General features: G+C 34.2%; 1 protein-coding gene across 2 annotated transcripts in view; it reads right to left on the bottom strand.

The window, feature by feature from the left end:
* LOC129225300 (peptidyl-prolyl cis-trans isomerase FKBP4-like) overlaps positions 1 to 16829 on the bottom strand; it is a 31133-nt gene that overhangs the window by 8324 nt on the left and 5980 nt on the right. For both annotated transcript variants that reach the window (XM_054859890.1, XM_054859891.1), the window contains exons 2-4: positions 11053 to 11306; positions 6892 to 7155; positions 3093 to 3340 (exon numbers count right to left, since the gene is read on the bottom strand). In XM_054859890.1, the coding sequence (XP_054715865.1) occupies positions 3093 to 3340; positions 6892 to 7155; positions 11053 to 11296 (756 nt within the window). In that variant the 5' untranslated portion in view covers positions 11297 to 11306. The remainder of the gene's footprint in view (positions 1 to 3092; positions 3341 to 6891; positions 7156 to 11052; positions 11307 to 16829) is intronic.

The raw sequence follows: 16829 nt of genomic DNA, 5'->3' as shown, positions 1-16829 counted from the left end.
TTTCTGTTGCTGCAACTTGCGACACCGCAAATAAGCAATTTTTAAGGACTTAAATTAATTTTTCAACAGAGGTGAAAAAAAAGCAAGTCGACACAAGTCACAAGTCTTTCACACAAACAACAAACATGTGCGTTGCCAGCCACTCTTCTTTGATCAATATACAGGGTAGCTTTAAAATCGCTCCACGTGGCGAGAAGTTCTGGTTAGAACTGGTTTTAATCCCTGCGATACCTCCCGATCTCCGATGTTGCAGACTACCACAGTCATCAATGATCGCTCGATTTGGCACTCGCCAAAGTTTTTTTTTTTTTTTTGTAAAATGTCGCAATTATTTTATTTTCGTGGGAAATCAGCCCTTTTCCTTAATTCATAGTTCAGTTACATTTTTTATCGTGAAACAGCTATCCTTTGATATTGTTCTGCAGAATGATTTGATTGCTGACCTTTTTTCCCCTATCCCTTTTTTCCCTCCTAGTGCAAAATCTTTCTGCATAAACTCTCTCTCATTCTGCGACAATGTTGCCAGCTTTCTGCCACGGGGGCCACAGGTGATTAAAAAAAAAAGCAACTATTGCTACTAGAGGCACGACATAGATGGTATTGATACATCGACCAAAAAACATCTATCTTTTTATCAATATATAGCATACATTTATGAATATACTGCACTACAGACTTCCATGCATTGCATGATACGAAAGAATACATACCCGACAAAAATACGCAACCTCAAATCATGAATACAATTCAATAGGAATAATTTCGCAACCTAAGTGTGAAAATGAGATCTGCAATTGAAAACTACAGGGTTTCAGTACTTTTGTCAGACATTAATTCCTTAAGTACATAGTATAAGGAGTATAACATTGATGTCAATGTTTCCGAGAGTCATGGGTGCAAGTTTGGTGATGTGTTCAAGACGGAAAATATTCCCCCCCATCCCAAGCATGCGTGCTTAAAGAAAAATTTATGTGTATAAATATTGTAGATTTTAACTATGCCAGTTTTGGAATCTATGTTTGATTTCAATTTTAAGCTTTTATTTTTCTAACAACAAGAACTTAGTTGAAATTGTTATATTTAAGCGTTTTGATATTGTAATTCCAAAAACCTAAAAACTACCAATAACGGAGGGTCTGGGGGATCTCCCCCAGAATTTTTTTAAAATTGAGGTCCAAATAATGCAATGGTAGGCCATTCTGGTAAAGTTCAGGGGAAGGAAAGGTTCAGGGACTCTCTTACCTCAATTTTTTTCAAACTGATAGTCCTAAAATCACAATATTGCGCGACCTTCAAAAATATTAGAGAAAAAGGGTGTGAAGTTTTTAAAAACGTACTCCATCCATCGTTTATGCGCTTTTTGAATGCATTATCAAAGGGATGGAGTTCAGAAACTCTCTTTCGGCAATACTTTGAAATTGAAGTTCCAAAAACGCAATTTTAGACGATGTTGGATAATGTTAAGGGTAAAAGCGTTCGGGGCTCCTCGTTATTAGTTTTTTGCCAATCGTAAACATTTTTATTGCAGCAATGAAATCGCTTGGGACATAAGATTTTTACTTTGGCAATATAAATCAGTTCTGATCGGAAAGTCTACCCAAGGTAGCGCCAACACACCAGAAAAGAAGGAAAGGTGAGGGAAGGGTATGGGCGACTAATGATGATGAACTCGCACCATTCCCCCATACAGTCTTCATTTGAAAAAGAATTCTTTTATAAGATAGCAGGTGGTGAAATTATGCCATAAAAAAACACTTCATTGAAGTAGATAAATTTTTTAAACGAGGTACACTTTCCTATATTCATAAATTGAAAAAAAGCAATAAAGGAAGTGAATCCTCACCCCAGGGACGGCCCCCGAATCACATCCCTCTTAAGGCACTCAAATATAACCTAAAGTGGCGTTTTAAAAATTTCATCATCAAAAAATATTTGGAAGAGAACTTCTGAACCTCTTCTTCTGAGTTTACCACAAATATCCTAAATTTGAGTTTTAAGGCTTCAGTTTCTAAATTTTTTTTCTAGGAGCAGTACCCCCCTTTCCTATATACATGATTTATGACCGATGAAAAGTTTTAATACTTTAATTTCGGAAACTTTTTGAAAGAAGCTTCCTACTCCCTTCCCCCTTAAGTCATCCTAATATAGCGAAAACAGTGCTCTTAAAATTTCAGAAAATGAAATATTTCGGGTTGGGCGGCGGAATACCCTCCTCCCTCTCTTTGTGTTTATTAAAGGCAGTTTAAATTTGTGTTTAAGATTTATTTTTCTATTTAAAGAGAAACTCCCCTCCCCAAATCGCCAAAGACAACCTAAAGTTTTACGACTTTAATTTCGAAAATGTTTCGAGAAAGACCCTTTCCCTAACTCTTAACACCCTCGAAAAACCAAAATAGCATTTCAATACTTCAGCATGAAGAAATTTTTGGTATGTGGAAGTTCTTTGCTGTGGCGTAAACCTTTCATCTGGTCAGAAATCACTCTCAATCGGTGATTTAGATTCAATTCTAAGACATTTTAAGAGTGCACATAATTTTCATTTAGGCATGTAAAGCTTGTAAAAAAGGAAAAAATGAAAATGAAAAAAAAATGAAAGGATGATCAAAAATAGCAAGAGAAAAGGCTAAATGTTCAATTAGAGACTATTTTTTCAAAAATTCAGGGAGAATAGCGAGCAACTCCGTGATCTGCAATGAAGTGAGTTGGAAACAACAGAGCTACACCACGACTATTTTAGCCAAAATAACTACTCTGCACTAAATTGAAAAACGGGGGACTATTTTACAGAAAAGGTGACTAAAATATATGAAGAATTGACAAGTCTGAAGTTGGCAGTTTGGTGACCTCTTTCTCAATAAAATCCTAATTAAATCAAGTTTTAAAAATTGATACAACTTAGTGTACAATTTTTGTTGAAGATCTTACCAATAGTATTTTTTTATCTAAAGAAAAATAAATTCTCAGTTATCTGAAAATTCTATAGAAATTTCACCCACCTAAATTGGTTCAGTCAGAGCTTTTCAATAACAATGTCTCTTCTACATACATACAATACAAAGTCTATGTTATTTCTAAAAGACAGGAAGACATACCTTTTCAAAAGATTCAAGAGTAACTTCATATTCAACAGTGCTATTGGGTGGTATATTGAGTTCTTGATTTCCTTTGTCACCAAATGCATATTTAGGAGCTACAATTATTTTGGACGTTTCCCCTTTTTTAAATTTTTGCAGAGCTATATCTAGACCTTCAATAACATTTTCTTCAAATGGTTCACCAATCACAAATTTGACATCTCGTGTTTCAAACACTTTGTCTTGGAATTTTCCAACATAATGCACTGAAATTAATGTATGTAAAAATTAATTATCAAAGTATTCATATGGAATAAAGCAAAACATCTTTGGAATTTGAATAATTTGACAGGATATTAAAAAAAAATTTTTACAATATTATACCATTTTACCGCAAGCAGAAATACAGCACTTGATACTTCTGACAGCTGCTTTCTTTTCAGTGCAAACCAAATAATCATGTATGAACAGTAAAACTAAAGTAAAATATACGACAAAAATTGCTTAAAAATGAGAAACAAAAATTTTTTTTGATACTGCCATTTACTCTCACAAGGAAGGGTTGCTACCTATAAAAAAGAAAAGTGAAACAAAAACAGACCCTCCTCTAACTGTAAACCCATTAAATTACGTTTTAAGTCAACACCAAGAGTAAACATCCCTGCTAAAAATTTTCAGATTTCTTAGTCCAAGGAGACTCCAAATAGCGAAACATTTATAGAATTTCATACGGACTAACTGCTGGATGTCCCATTCACAAAAATTCTAATACTGCTCTATTTACACTACCAAATTTATTAAAATCAGGAAAACTTGCAAGAAACAACCACAGATGTAATTTTGCTTTTCAAAACTAAAACTGAAATTAACTGATGTGGCGTCAGAGAGAAACATATGCTTCTTTCTTTCCCACATTAATAGATACAACTGATTGTTGGAATATTCGGATACAGTGGCACCTTATAAAAAAAATTATCACAATTTAACAGGGGGCCACCCAGCAAGGCAATAGTTTTGGTTAAATAAGGCTCAAAATTCAAGATCTTTTTATAATGAAATAAATGTTGAGGATTTATATGTTTGTGTTTGTATTTTATTTATGCAGGTACAATGTGTCAGATCTTTTTTTTTTTAAATGGATATTCCTGAGCCTTTGCAGTTTTAGTAACTAAAATAACACAATCATAATATGTTAACACGGAGGGAGGGGGGGGGGGGAGATATAGGGATTTTTTACCAGTACATGTCTTTGTGTTAAAAGTTGTTTCCTACAGCAACTAGATTGAACTTAAAGCATTAATTCAACACTTCCATTCGTTGTTTAAAAACAATGACATAAATCACTTCCAAAAAGAAATTTCTGGTTTATGTGTCTTAAATCTAATTATAGGGTCGAAAAGCTAATTGGAAATTCTTTATTACTATTTAAACCACGCACAGTAATGTTTTTAGCTTTCATGAGACTATTCAGATCAATATCCATGACGATAAAAAATTGAGAAATAATTAAAATCTAATCTTTTTCTTTTAAAACAGTTTTTACATATATTAGAGGTTAAATATGCAGGTGATTGTGCAACAGCTAAATTTTTTTGTAAATTTCCAACTATTTCACTAGTCAACAAAGGTTACAGAAATATTTCAAAATTAATCTGTTCAAAATTAATCAAATATAAATTCCCTTAGTAGAAAGCTACTAAAATCCTTTCTCAAAATTTTCCCAGGAATTTACCCACTCGCATAAAAACTAAAAAAGTGTTTGGCTGAAAATAATGGAAAATGGATATTCATTCACTTTGAAGGCTATTGATAAAATCTTTCAAATCTTTTTCGGAAACTTTTTGAAAGAAGCTTCAAACTCCCTTCCCCCTTAAGTCATCCAAACAGTCCAAAACAGAGTTCTTAAAACTTCAGAAACGGAATTTTTTCGGGCTGGCCGGTGGAATACCCCTTTTTCCTGTGTAAAGGCAGTGAAAGTTTGTTTAAGATTTATTTTTCTTTTGAAAGAGCAACTCCCCTCTCCACATCGCCAAAGACAACTCAAAGTTTTACGACTTCAATTTCGAAAATGTTTCGAGGAAGTCCCCCGAATTCCTTAACTCTTAACTCACTCAAAAATAGCCAAAATAACATTTCTTTATGTCAGTATGGAGTAATTTTCGAAGGAGAGAGCCCCCTCCCCCCAACTTTCCCCCCTAAATTCACTAAATTTGACTTAAGTTTGCGGTCCCTCCTTTTCATCACCGAAGTTTTAAGAATTTAAGTTTTATAAACATTTTTCGAGAGAGAGTCCCAAATACTCTTTCTCTTAAGTCATATTTAAGTAAAGCCTCAAATAGTTTTTAATACCATCAGTAACAAAACATTTTCAGGTTAGAACACCGTAACCATCTCATAAATTCACCAAAGATTGCCTAAATTAGTGTTTTTATGACTTCAGTTTCTGATTTTCTTTTATTTTTAACTTCTCCCTCCCCACTTTTATATCATTAAAGACAGACTAGAAGCATTTTTTACTTTAAAATTTTTAAGAGTTTGCAAAGGAGAAATCCCGAAACACGCCTAGCTTTGAAAATGGCTTACAATTAAGCTTTTCAATGTTTTATTTTGGAGCCCTCGAGTAACCCCCCCCCCCCCCCCCCCCAGATTGTCCAAGATATAAACGTTTTATGGCTTCAGTATCGTGGGTTATTTTGCAGACACCCTCTTCGCAAGAGCAGCATTTTCAATTTTTCTGCCATTATTTTTCTCGTTTCTTTTCTTTCTCTCTCCGTGTCTCCCCTCCCCCTCCTCTGTATTTCCATTCTAGCTAGTGTTAGACTGCAAGTCATTGGAATTTAGTGTTTCCTCAAGTCTTAAGAATATTTTACCAGAAACATGTCAAAAATGCAGGAACAGTTGCCCATCAGTGTTTCAAACCCAGTTGGAAATCCCCCCCCCCCCCGATTCTTTTCAGAATTGCCATTTTCATTAAAATCTTCAAAATGCTTGGTAGCTCCCGTTTTACCTGGTATGCAGAAACCTTTGCTGTGGCATAAACCTTTCTTTTCGTCAGCACTTACTCGAAAGCGATTATTCAGATTCAACACAGTTTAAGAGAGCACATAATTTTGATTTATGTGTGTAAAGTTTGCAAGATTAATTCGAAAAATCGGCGAGAATGGCAAGCAACTCCGTGGTCTGCAAAGCAGTGAGTTGGAAATAACAGAGCTACCTAAAAAAAAAATCAAACGGCGCGAGCCTAAAAGATACTTCTCCAAAAGCAGGTTGCAAACAAAACAAGCCCATGGTGGAAAATCGAGAGAATGTCCATGTAAATTCATGGTTATGGAACGGTCCAGTTATTAAAGCATATTATGTGAACACTCAATTTTTCTTTTTTAAGTAAAAACTGAAGGAAAGTCATCGAGTTTCTTTCCGTCCCGACCTCCGTCTCGGAAATTTTGTCCAAGATGGAAATCTGTCCAGAGATGGAAGGTCTTGCACCCATGGGCTGCACTATGGCACCTATGTACCTCCCCTTCTGTGAATTTTTTTTGCTCGTCAAGCATTGACACTAAGATAGAAATTAAAAAACATATTTCAGCAAAATATTTATTTTAAAAAAAACAACAATGGATGGGCATTAATGGTTGTAGTATGACTTGTCCAATAAGGGAGCAGCAATCAAGATTGCTGATTTGCTTGCTAGAACACTTTTAAGATAGCTAATTCAGCATGATGCTTGTCAGGATCACCGTTTGTATTTTTTTGTTAAGTATGGCATTCATTTGTAAGGTCAAAATAAATATGTATGCAGAAAAAAATATATATTTACCTTCAACTACAGATCCTTCATTAGGTGTTAAATACCCTTGTCCTTCTTTAATTAGGGACCTCAAGATACTTTCATCATTATTAGGACTAAGATCCTCCATTTTCCAATCAATTAATTCAACATCAAATACTAAGGTTGCATTTTCGGGAATATTAGGAGGGCTCCCTTTTTGGCCATATGCATAGTCAGGAAGGCAAAACAATGTACTTTTCTCTCCTTTCTTCATGGTAGCAACACCGATATCCCATGCTTTGATGACTTGACCTATACGAAAACAAAAGTACTTGTGTATAGCAGCCTGAAGTAGAGATGCAAAGTTCTTGACAATAATGTGTTAGGAAAAAAGTCTTCACAGCTGCATTCCAAAACTTATGTTAGAAAAAAGTTTTGACAGCTGCATTCGAAAACTTAATAACAGCATTACATATTTTAGATACGAATGAGCAACTTTAAAATAGTAAAACATATTTAAAAAAAAGAAAGCCTTGCATTGAAGAAAGATTGTAAGATGTAAATTTAAATACACACAAATTACTGTAAGTGTAAATGTAATTAAAATTCTAAGTACAGTAGAACCTTCTTTATCCTGATCATTTAACATTTTAATCAACTTTAATGGAGTTAATTAAGCATTAACTGTTTCACTCATTTTTCTTCTGTAAGCCACTTTTACACAGTTAATGATTCAGAAATAAAATATTTGTATAAGCCGGTGCAGTCATAAGACATTTTCTTTTTTTTTCTGACCAACATTAAATACTTAAATTAGGCACTTTTTATATGAGGTAAATTCCACGAAAATGCGACACAGACATCATTTTTTAAATTTAAACTAAATCAACTGTTTTTTGTTCTAGTTGATAGAAAATAAGTCAAATATTAAGAAAATAAAATATAACAAAATAATTGCATAAATAATTCTTTAGAACAAATTACTTCAAGACTTACTTAGAAACTGAAAATCTGTTATTTGAACCTCTAGTTTCATGTTCCTTGATTCATATAAATAGCACATAGATTTTTTAACAAGCATATTTATTTGAAAGATTGGTTCATTTTCTTCTCAAAAATACCAAAATTTTAACAGGAAACCGTTTAATTATTTTGCTTTCTCCCTCAAACTTGGTATCCGTTTTCATGTCATGTCGGTCACAGAAAATGTAGATTTTTTTTTTGTTTTAAACAAAACCTACTTGATGAAATTCAATAATACTTTATTTTCTCTTTCTAAATGCCAAAAGGAAAAATTGACAAAAAGATTAAAAAATAAATTTGAGGGAAATATAGAACATTGAAGTTTGTCATGTCTGTCACACCAGTAATGTCTGTTACAATAAGTTTTTAAGCAACTTTGCATTAATGCTTTGCTTTTAAGGTTACTATTATTGTTATTTAGCTTTGTATTTATTGTGGCTGTATTTTTTTTACTGCTAAACTGAATAAAAAAGCTTTTGAGAATACTTGGGATAGACAGCAGTTCCTATGTGTGGCTACAGCCAAGGGACAGCACCCTAACTGGGCCATTTTGACCAAGTTTGTTTTAACTGCTTGTACACCTGCTTTACTAATAAGAAGGTAGATGATGTTGCAGCATAAATGAATAGTTTTATTTTTAAGCTATGTGAGTTAAACTTTGCTGCTTTAGCAGTTATATGGGCAAAGTTAGTTTTCAAACTTCGACAAAATATGATTTTTACGTATGGTATGTAATTTTGATTATCTACGTTGACTGAGCAGCATTTGGAATTGAATTTTTGTTACACTTCTTGGCTATGTACTAGTGCATTATTTGTGCACATTCATCTTCAATTAACTATACTAATTCAGTTTCACTTATTTATTTATATATTTAAAAAATAACAAATACACTCCTTTTTGGGGCACAATTCTAATTTTGGGTATTTTTATACATGCTTCAGAGGGTCTAAAAGTCTACTTTCTTCCATTTCAATACTTGTGGTGATGACAAAAACTGGCTTGGAAAAAGGAACATACCACAATATGCAATATTGCAAGACAAAATTTGTAACACTAAATTTTGTGTTGCTAAGATATAAGCCAAAGCAGGCCTCAGATTTTTCCGTGACAATCAGGCCAAGTATAATAAAAGTGCTTAATAAAAAAGATAAGACAGGGTTCAATGTCTTAGATGTTAAAACGAACTCCCATAACAAGTATGCAAAAATTAATACTTTATTTTTGTTAGTTAAATCTAACTGATGAAGAAGATGACTAAATAGTTTGTTTTTAATTAGCAATAAGCCCTGGGATTTTACTTTAGCCTATAAAATGTTCTTTAATTAAATATATGTGATTTTCTTACTTTTAAAGTGTTTTAAGATAAATAAAACATTTAAATTTAGTTAAATATCTATATCACTTGGTATCATTTTTATTATGCGTAAACATGCCCCATTCGATGCGTAAACTTGCCCCATGTTCGGGGCAACTTAACGCGACCCCGCCTTGGACCTAAAAAACATCTTTTTGCCTGTTAAAAACACAACCTGAGCAACAACTGAATATACAAATTTTGACTTCATTAACTGCTTTATAGAACCACAATGTCTATCATTTCTTAAGTTTAAACATAGAAATGAGAAAATTCATTGACAAAAATCCTCGTAAATGTGCCCCGGTCTACCATACCATTAATTAGTATCCTTTTTTCAAGGCACATACAAAAATGTGTCAGTGATAGCTTTATTTTACATTTCACAATTTTCTTTTTTCAGAACTCTAAAACTTGATTTAAAAACTTTAAGAAAAATAAGAACTAGCAACAGTTTAATGTCTTTGCTCGACTTGGAAGAATCGAGTTCCGGTACTGGTTAGTTTAACTTTTTTAATTTACAAAGGTGGGCCAAAATACTTTTTGCCGACTGGTCTAAAGTCAACCAGTCCGCCCCCAAGTTCAACCGACCTCAAAACTTGTTTTCTTGTAGAAAATGTAATTTAGAAAAATTTTGTAAAACTGCTTCTTTAATATCAGAATTTGAGGAGCAGTACTGACTGCTCCCCAAAATAAAATACTTATTTCCTACACTGCCAGCATGGGTGCAAGTTTGGGGATGTGTTCAAGACGGAAAATATTTTGAGTCCCCCCCCCCCATACACACATGCGTGCTTAAGGAAAAATTTACGATCATAAATGTTGTAGATTTTGAGTATGGCAGTTTTGGAATCTGTGTTTACTTTGAATTTTTCACTTTTGACTTTTCTAACAATATGGACCTAGTAGTTTTAATTGTAATATTTAAGAGTTTTGATATCGTAGTTCCAAAAAACACCAATAATTGGGGGTCTGGGGGCTCTCCCCGAATTCAAAAACTTCAATTTTTTTAAATTGAAGTCTAAAAAGCACAATGATAGGCCATTTTGGTAAAGTTCAGGGAAAGGGGAGGTTCAGGGTATTAAAATCACAATATTGGGTGATCTTCAAAAATATTATAGCTGGCTCTCCCCGAAATTGAAGCTTTAAAAACGAAATTGTACTCCCTCTTTCATAACATTTACACGCTTTTTGAATGCATTATCGAAGGGACGGAGTTCATGAACTCTCCTTCGGCAATATTTCGAAATTGAAGTTCCAAAAACGCAATTTTAGGCGTAAAAGCAATCGGGGCTCCAAGCCATTAGTTTTTCTGCCAATCTTAAATCTTTTTATTGCAGCAATAAAATCGCATTTGACATAAGATTTTCACTTTTGCAACATAAACCAGTTTTGATCGAAAAGTCTCCCCAAGATAGCGCGAACAAACCAGAAAAGAATGAAAGGTGGGGGAAGGGTATGGGCGATTAATGAACTGGCAAATGAGAAAAAAAAAACAAAAGGACACACACCTCCAAAAGCACGTTGTAAACAAAATAAGCTCATGGCGGAAAATCAAGAGAATGTCCATGTAAATTCGTGGTTATGGAAAGATCCTGCAATTAAAGCATATTTTTCGAACACTCAATTTTTCTTTTTTTAGTAAAAACTGAAGGAAAGTAATAGAATTTCTTTCCGTCCCAACCTCCGTCTTGGAAATTTTGTCCAAGACGGAAGTCCGTCCTGAGACGGAAGGTCTTGCACCCATGACTGCCAGTCACTAGATTAAGCTTTATGTTGGTTTAAAATTTCATCATTTATTATATTTTTTCAAAAAGTGAGAATAATACCTTTTCCAAGAGTAAATTCAAAAGGTTCACCACGATCAACACTAGAGTCGAATTTCGTGCCATCTGTTAGTTTTCCCGTGTAATGAACAATAACTTTGTCGCCTTTGGATGGACCAGCATCACCTATACCAGCAGTATTTACAGTCTTTAACACACCACCATCATGATTAGGTGAAACATCAACAGCATTAGGACCAGGAACATATTCATTTTCCTTACATTCCATTGCTTCCGTCTCACTCATAATGGACTATCTAAATAAATAAATATCTTCGTTAAAATCAAAGATGATGATTACTGTCATAAAAATTAATGTATATTGATTCTTCTATCATTCATACGTGAGACTTCTTTTATTATATTGGGATAAAAAAATTCTTTGAAAGGTGAAAATTTGGCATTTTACTTCCTTTTACAAAAAAGGAAGTCTTGTATTCGTGAAAAAATTTTCCATAAAAAATCGACCTTAATTTCTATTTTGCTCACCCCCGAATGAATGTTGAGTTTTTTTTTTACTCAACCACACGTGGATAAGTGCCTGAGAACGTATCGATACTCGGTATATCCATTTTGGCGATTCCCGAGTTAGTTATAACGAGTTTTCTTGTGACGTCTGTATGTGCATATGTATGTCGCATAGCTCAAGAATGGTATGCCTTAGAAAGTTGAAATTTGGTACGTAGACTCCTAGTGGGGTCTATTTGTGCACCTCCCCTTTTGGTTGCATTCGGGTGTTTCTAAAGGGGTCTTTTGCCCCTTTTATTGGGGGGAGGGGGGAAACATTGTTAATTTGTAAACTCAAGTGGTGTTATAATTTGTCGGACATTTGGCAATTGATTGCCCGTCTTCTGGTCACCAAGTTTTGTCGCCAACTTGGCGACAAATTTGGCGATTTTTTTTTTTAAACTTTCAATTTGGCCACTGTTGGTGATATTTAGAGAGTAAACTATTGAATCATAATAAAAATGCCAATACTGGGGAAATGAAATTAAATTGGAGTAAAAGGAAGTCATGCGATGCTCACATCAGCTCGTTTATTTTCAATAAGAGCACTGATTAACATGAATATTTTCTGTTTTCATAATTTTATATACCTTCTTTTCTTGTTTAGACTTTATCGTCTATCGGGGATGCAAAAAGAGTGCAGATATAAGCAGAATTTTATGCCTACTCTAAGTGTTCTTGAACTTCTTTAGTTAATTTTTTTTTCTCTTGTCATTTAAATACTCTTGCGTTAAAATTGACATACACTATGCATCGCTTCAATGGTGCATAATCTATCTCAATAAATCTTAAGTAATCAAACAAATTAGGTAGCAAGTGAAGTTTTGGTTGAAATATGCTTTTCAGACTATACAAATACAAAAGTGACGACCAGCAACAGGCTCTGGGCCAAGCTAGACTGGTCCTAGTCAATTTACAATCCCCAGTGAAGATCAATGGCCCTCTTAAAACTGTCTACTCCTTTGCTCATTACCACCTCTTCCGGTAAGCTGTTCCAAGGTTCCACTACCCTGCTAAAATAATATTTTTTCCTAATATCCATGTTAGCCTGAGATTTAAATAGCTTAAAACAATGACCCCTTGTCCTGTTTTCAGTGCTAAACTTTAGCCCCGTAACATCTTTCGTTTTAATAAATTTAAACAGCTGAATCATGTCCCCTCGGTCTCTTCTTTGCTCAAGACTGTACATTTTTAGCCTTCTAAGCCTGGAATCATAATCTAAGTGGGAAAGTCCACTTATTAGCCTTGTAGCCCGCCTTTGAACCCTTTCCAATACATTAATGTCTTTCTTAAGATAAGGGGACCAAAACTGAACAGCATGCTCCAAATGGGGTCTTACCAAACTTCTATATAAGGGCAGAAGAACTTCTTTAGATTTATTTGAAATAGATCTATTGATAAACCCAAGCATCTTATTGGCTTTGTTGCTAGCAATGCTGCACTGTTGGCTAAACTTTAAATCCTGACTTATTAGGACCCCCAGATCAGTAACTTTGTCTGCCTGACTAATGACTGAACCTTGTAAATAATAACTTGTACACTTATTTCCATGCCCTAAATGTAGCACTTGACATTTCCCAACATTAACAGCCATACCCCATTTATCAGCCCACTCCGTAATATGATCTAGATCCTCTTGCAGCTGATTTGCTTGTTCTTCATTTTCTACAGTCCCCATAACTTTGACATCATCAGCAAAACAATTCATGTTCCCAGAAATATTTTTGTGAATATCGTTCATAAAGACAATGAACAAAACAGGCCCTAACACTGATCCTTGAGGAACCCCGCTTAAGACCTCACTCCAATTAGAATAATTTCCCCTTACAACTACTCTTTGTTTCCTTCCGGTCAGCCAATTTTTTACCCAAATGAAAGTTTTCCCTCCTATTCCTATATCAGCTAATTTGCTAAGTAGAGCAACATGCGGTACCTTATCGAAAGCTTTTTGAAAATCAATGTAAACAACATCTACAGGCTTCTTATTGTCCAAAGCCATGGTAACTTTGTCATAGAAATGTAATAAATTCGTTGCACAAGATTTACCTTTCCTAAAACCGTACTGAAAACTAGTCAATAGATTATTAGTCTCTAGAAAATTTACTATCACTGAAAAATAATAATTGAATAAATAAAAAAAGAGTTATTTGGATTTTTTCTCCATGTAATTTTAGAAAAACTTAGATGGTCTCCCTTACATATTTATGTACCTAAGAGGAAAGCTGCATTGATTTAAAAAAAAGAAAAAAAAAAAAATTATTTAGCAAACTTGCATTTCCTTAAAAAATATAAGTTTCTAAATTTATTAAATCTGTAATTTATCTATAAAAATTTGCTAGTTACTTTGCATCAACTAGATTTTACTCTTTGCAATGATAGGGCAATTCCATGGTGTCGGACGTGAAAAATGAAGAAACATTTCAGTTTTAATTTCATTTACCAAATATAAACTGATCCAAATTGATTAAATTTATTTTCAAGATACTTATTACATCCTACTGAATAAAAAATCATGTTAATTTTTAAAAATAGATCCCTAAAGCATAAATTAAAAAATTTTAAGGAGTTGGTGTCGGACGTAAATGCAAAAATAGTAAAATTGATGGTTCACTTAAAAATTATTCAAAGTCTGAATTGCCTTTCATTTTAATTTTAAAAACAACTTAATTCTTAAGTATACTTATGATTGAAGCATATTTCAGTTTTCAAATGATATTATAAATAATAAAATTACTTAAAAAATATTTTTATCTTGGTGTTGGACGAAAATTGTTCATATTGGACATAAACTTTTGCTTTTAATGTAAATACATAACAATGATTACAATTATAAATATTTAAATTACAGGTTACATATATTGCGCCAAAATTTATCAAGTAAATTCAGAAGTATGATCATTTGGGTTAAGTGGGTCACCCCCCTAAAACTTAAATATGCATATGGTTTTTATACTTTTTACATTTATCATGTCATGATTCATCACAGTGATCGATTTTGCATATATTTGGGTTTTGTGGAATTTTTTTTCTAGGTCAGAGGGGAAAAAAATCTGAAAAATATTTTTTGGCAAGTTTAAGCAACATTTTCAAATAAGTGTTTCCTGTTAGCTTTTATTATTTTTTATGATCATTAAACCTTCATTAGGGTGGGCCGAAAAACCCCGATTTTCGAAATCGGTTTGCGGATAGGGCGGAATTTTGGCCAAATGGCTTCAACATGACGTAAAAAAAATTTCAGCTCGATCACTTAACTCCTTCTGCTGCCGCCGGAGCCCTAAAATTTGGTAAAAATGACCAAAAACTGGGATTTTTTGACAAGTTTTAAAATTAATTGGTTTCCTTAAATTGGTTTGCGGATAGGGCGGAATTTTGGCCAAATGGCTTCAGCATGACGTAAAAAAAATTTCAGCTCGATCACTTAACTCCTTCTGCTGCCGCCAGAGCCCTAAAATTTGGTAAAAATGACTGAAAACGGGAATTTTTTTGACAATTTAAAAAAAGTTGCTAAGAATGTTGCTAAAATAATTATAGTGCTTAAAAAAGAAGAAAATATGGTAAAGTTAGTATAAATAGTATTTATAAATATATTTTGTCATAAAATCCTCAAAAAAATTTTGAAAAATTACTAAAATAGGCAAAAAGTAACATTACAGTTCGCAGTGCGAAACTTATTTAATATTTATTTTCAATTAGTGTTTACATACCATTTATATTTATACGTCTGCAAGGAGGCTTGAGTTAACAGCTGAGGCGAGCTTTTTACTCCGGTGAAGTGACGTATGAACTCTTTGATATAAATTGTGGCATTTTCTTTCGCGATTTTAAAGTGGCGAGCACAAATCCGTGCCTTGCGTCTGATCCACACACAAAAGACGCAGCTTCTGTTACTAACTTCACCATCCTTTCTACACTCTGAGTATGAGATGGATAACACATGATGTTACTGGTTTCTTCAGGAAAAGCAGACATCTGTATGTTGTGTTTGATCTCTTCTATGCTCAGATGTTTCGTGAGAGGAGGTTCTGTCAGAATGCATTCAGACCAGTCAATCATATCAGTGTATGAAGACGCATCCAATTTGAGGTTTTGTGGAACACAAAACCTTCTGGGAGACTTCATAGTCGAATTTGTTCGTGCTTTAAGTATTCTTCGCCATCCCAGTTGTCTTATATTCGGGTGAATGTCCGTAATGAAACTTATGAGCAAATTTTCGGGGTGGCTAAACCACGCGTTTCTCCTGATGACTGGATCTATCACCATTCTAGCCTTTTCGTCCAAGAAACGAGAAAAAGAAAGCATCTTCCAAAGGTGTCTTGCTCCGTCCGAAATCGATGGTTTGCACTTGACTGAAAACCACACTAATGCATAAACTTTCATAATGTAGGCTACGATTGTCACTAAAGACTCAGTAGGAGTGCTAGTTGCTAGATAGACACGCAAAATTCTGCTTGCTGCTGTTAACCACCTAGCGTGATGCAATTTTCCCGGATTCAGTTCGGCCAAACGCTGGGGACACCTTCCTGAAGACACTGCTTTGCAGATTTCCAAAAAATACTGCTGATCACTACTTAAATCTTGTACCTGTTCTAATTTCAAATCCTGGATCCAGCGCACTGAGACTGGAGAAAATTTCGCAACAGGCATGGTTTCACAATTTGATAACAATTTTCCAATTGGTCCTTGATAAGTCTCTGGCCCTGTTGTTCTGCCATCAAGAGTTTCAAATAGATGACGAAGAGGCAATTCGTTAGTGTGAAGAATGCAGATAATTCTTTGAAGAGGTTTCTGAATGGCTTTCTCAATAAGCGACATAACCCCATTTGTGTGGCCAGTGTTTGTTACTGTACCATCAGATCCTATGACAGCAATATCGGATAAGTCCATTTTGTGTTCACGAATGAAACTGAGCATCGCTTTACTGATAGATTTCCCCGTACCCGCAGAAGGAGTTACATGTCCAAGGTACCTTGATTCAGGTTCTTCAACAAGGACAATATGTTCTTCTTTCTGTGTGGTCCGATAATATGTATCGTCCTGTTTCCTTTCAATCACCAACGTGCTGTCAATTCTTCCATCAAAATATATTGCCTTCAATTTCTTTTGCTGAAGTGTTGTGGAAGTCTCCTTTAAAATATGTTTAGAGAGACTTTGTTTTTCCCTTTGAATTTTGTTTGGGTCAATAACCTTTTCTTTATTTTCAGGGGTCACCACCCCGATGTCTTCAAGAAGAGAAGAAGCCAGAAGAGCAGCGTCTCTTTTAGATGTTTGTGTCC

The sequence above is a fragment of the Uloborus diversus genome, chromosome 6, assembly GCF_026930045.1.
Source record: "Uloborus diversus isolate 005 chromosome 6, Udiv.v.3.1, whole genome shotgun sequence".
NCBI classification, from domain to species: Eukaryota; Metazoa; Arthropoda; class Arachnida; order Araneae; family Uloboridae; genus Uloborus; species Uloborus diversus.
The sequence above is the reverse complement of the archived record's forward strand: the minus strand, read 5'-3'. Positions and strand labels throughout refer to the sequence as shown.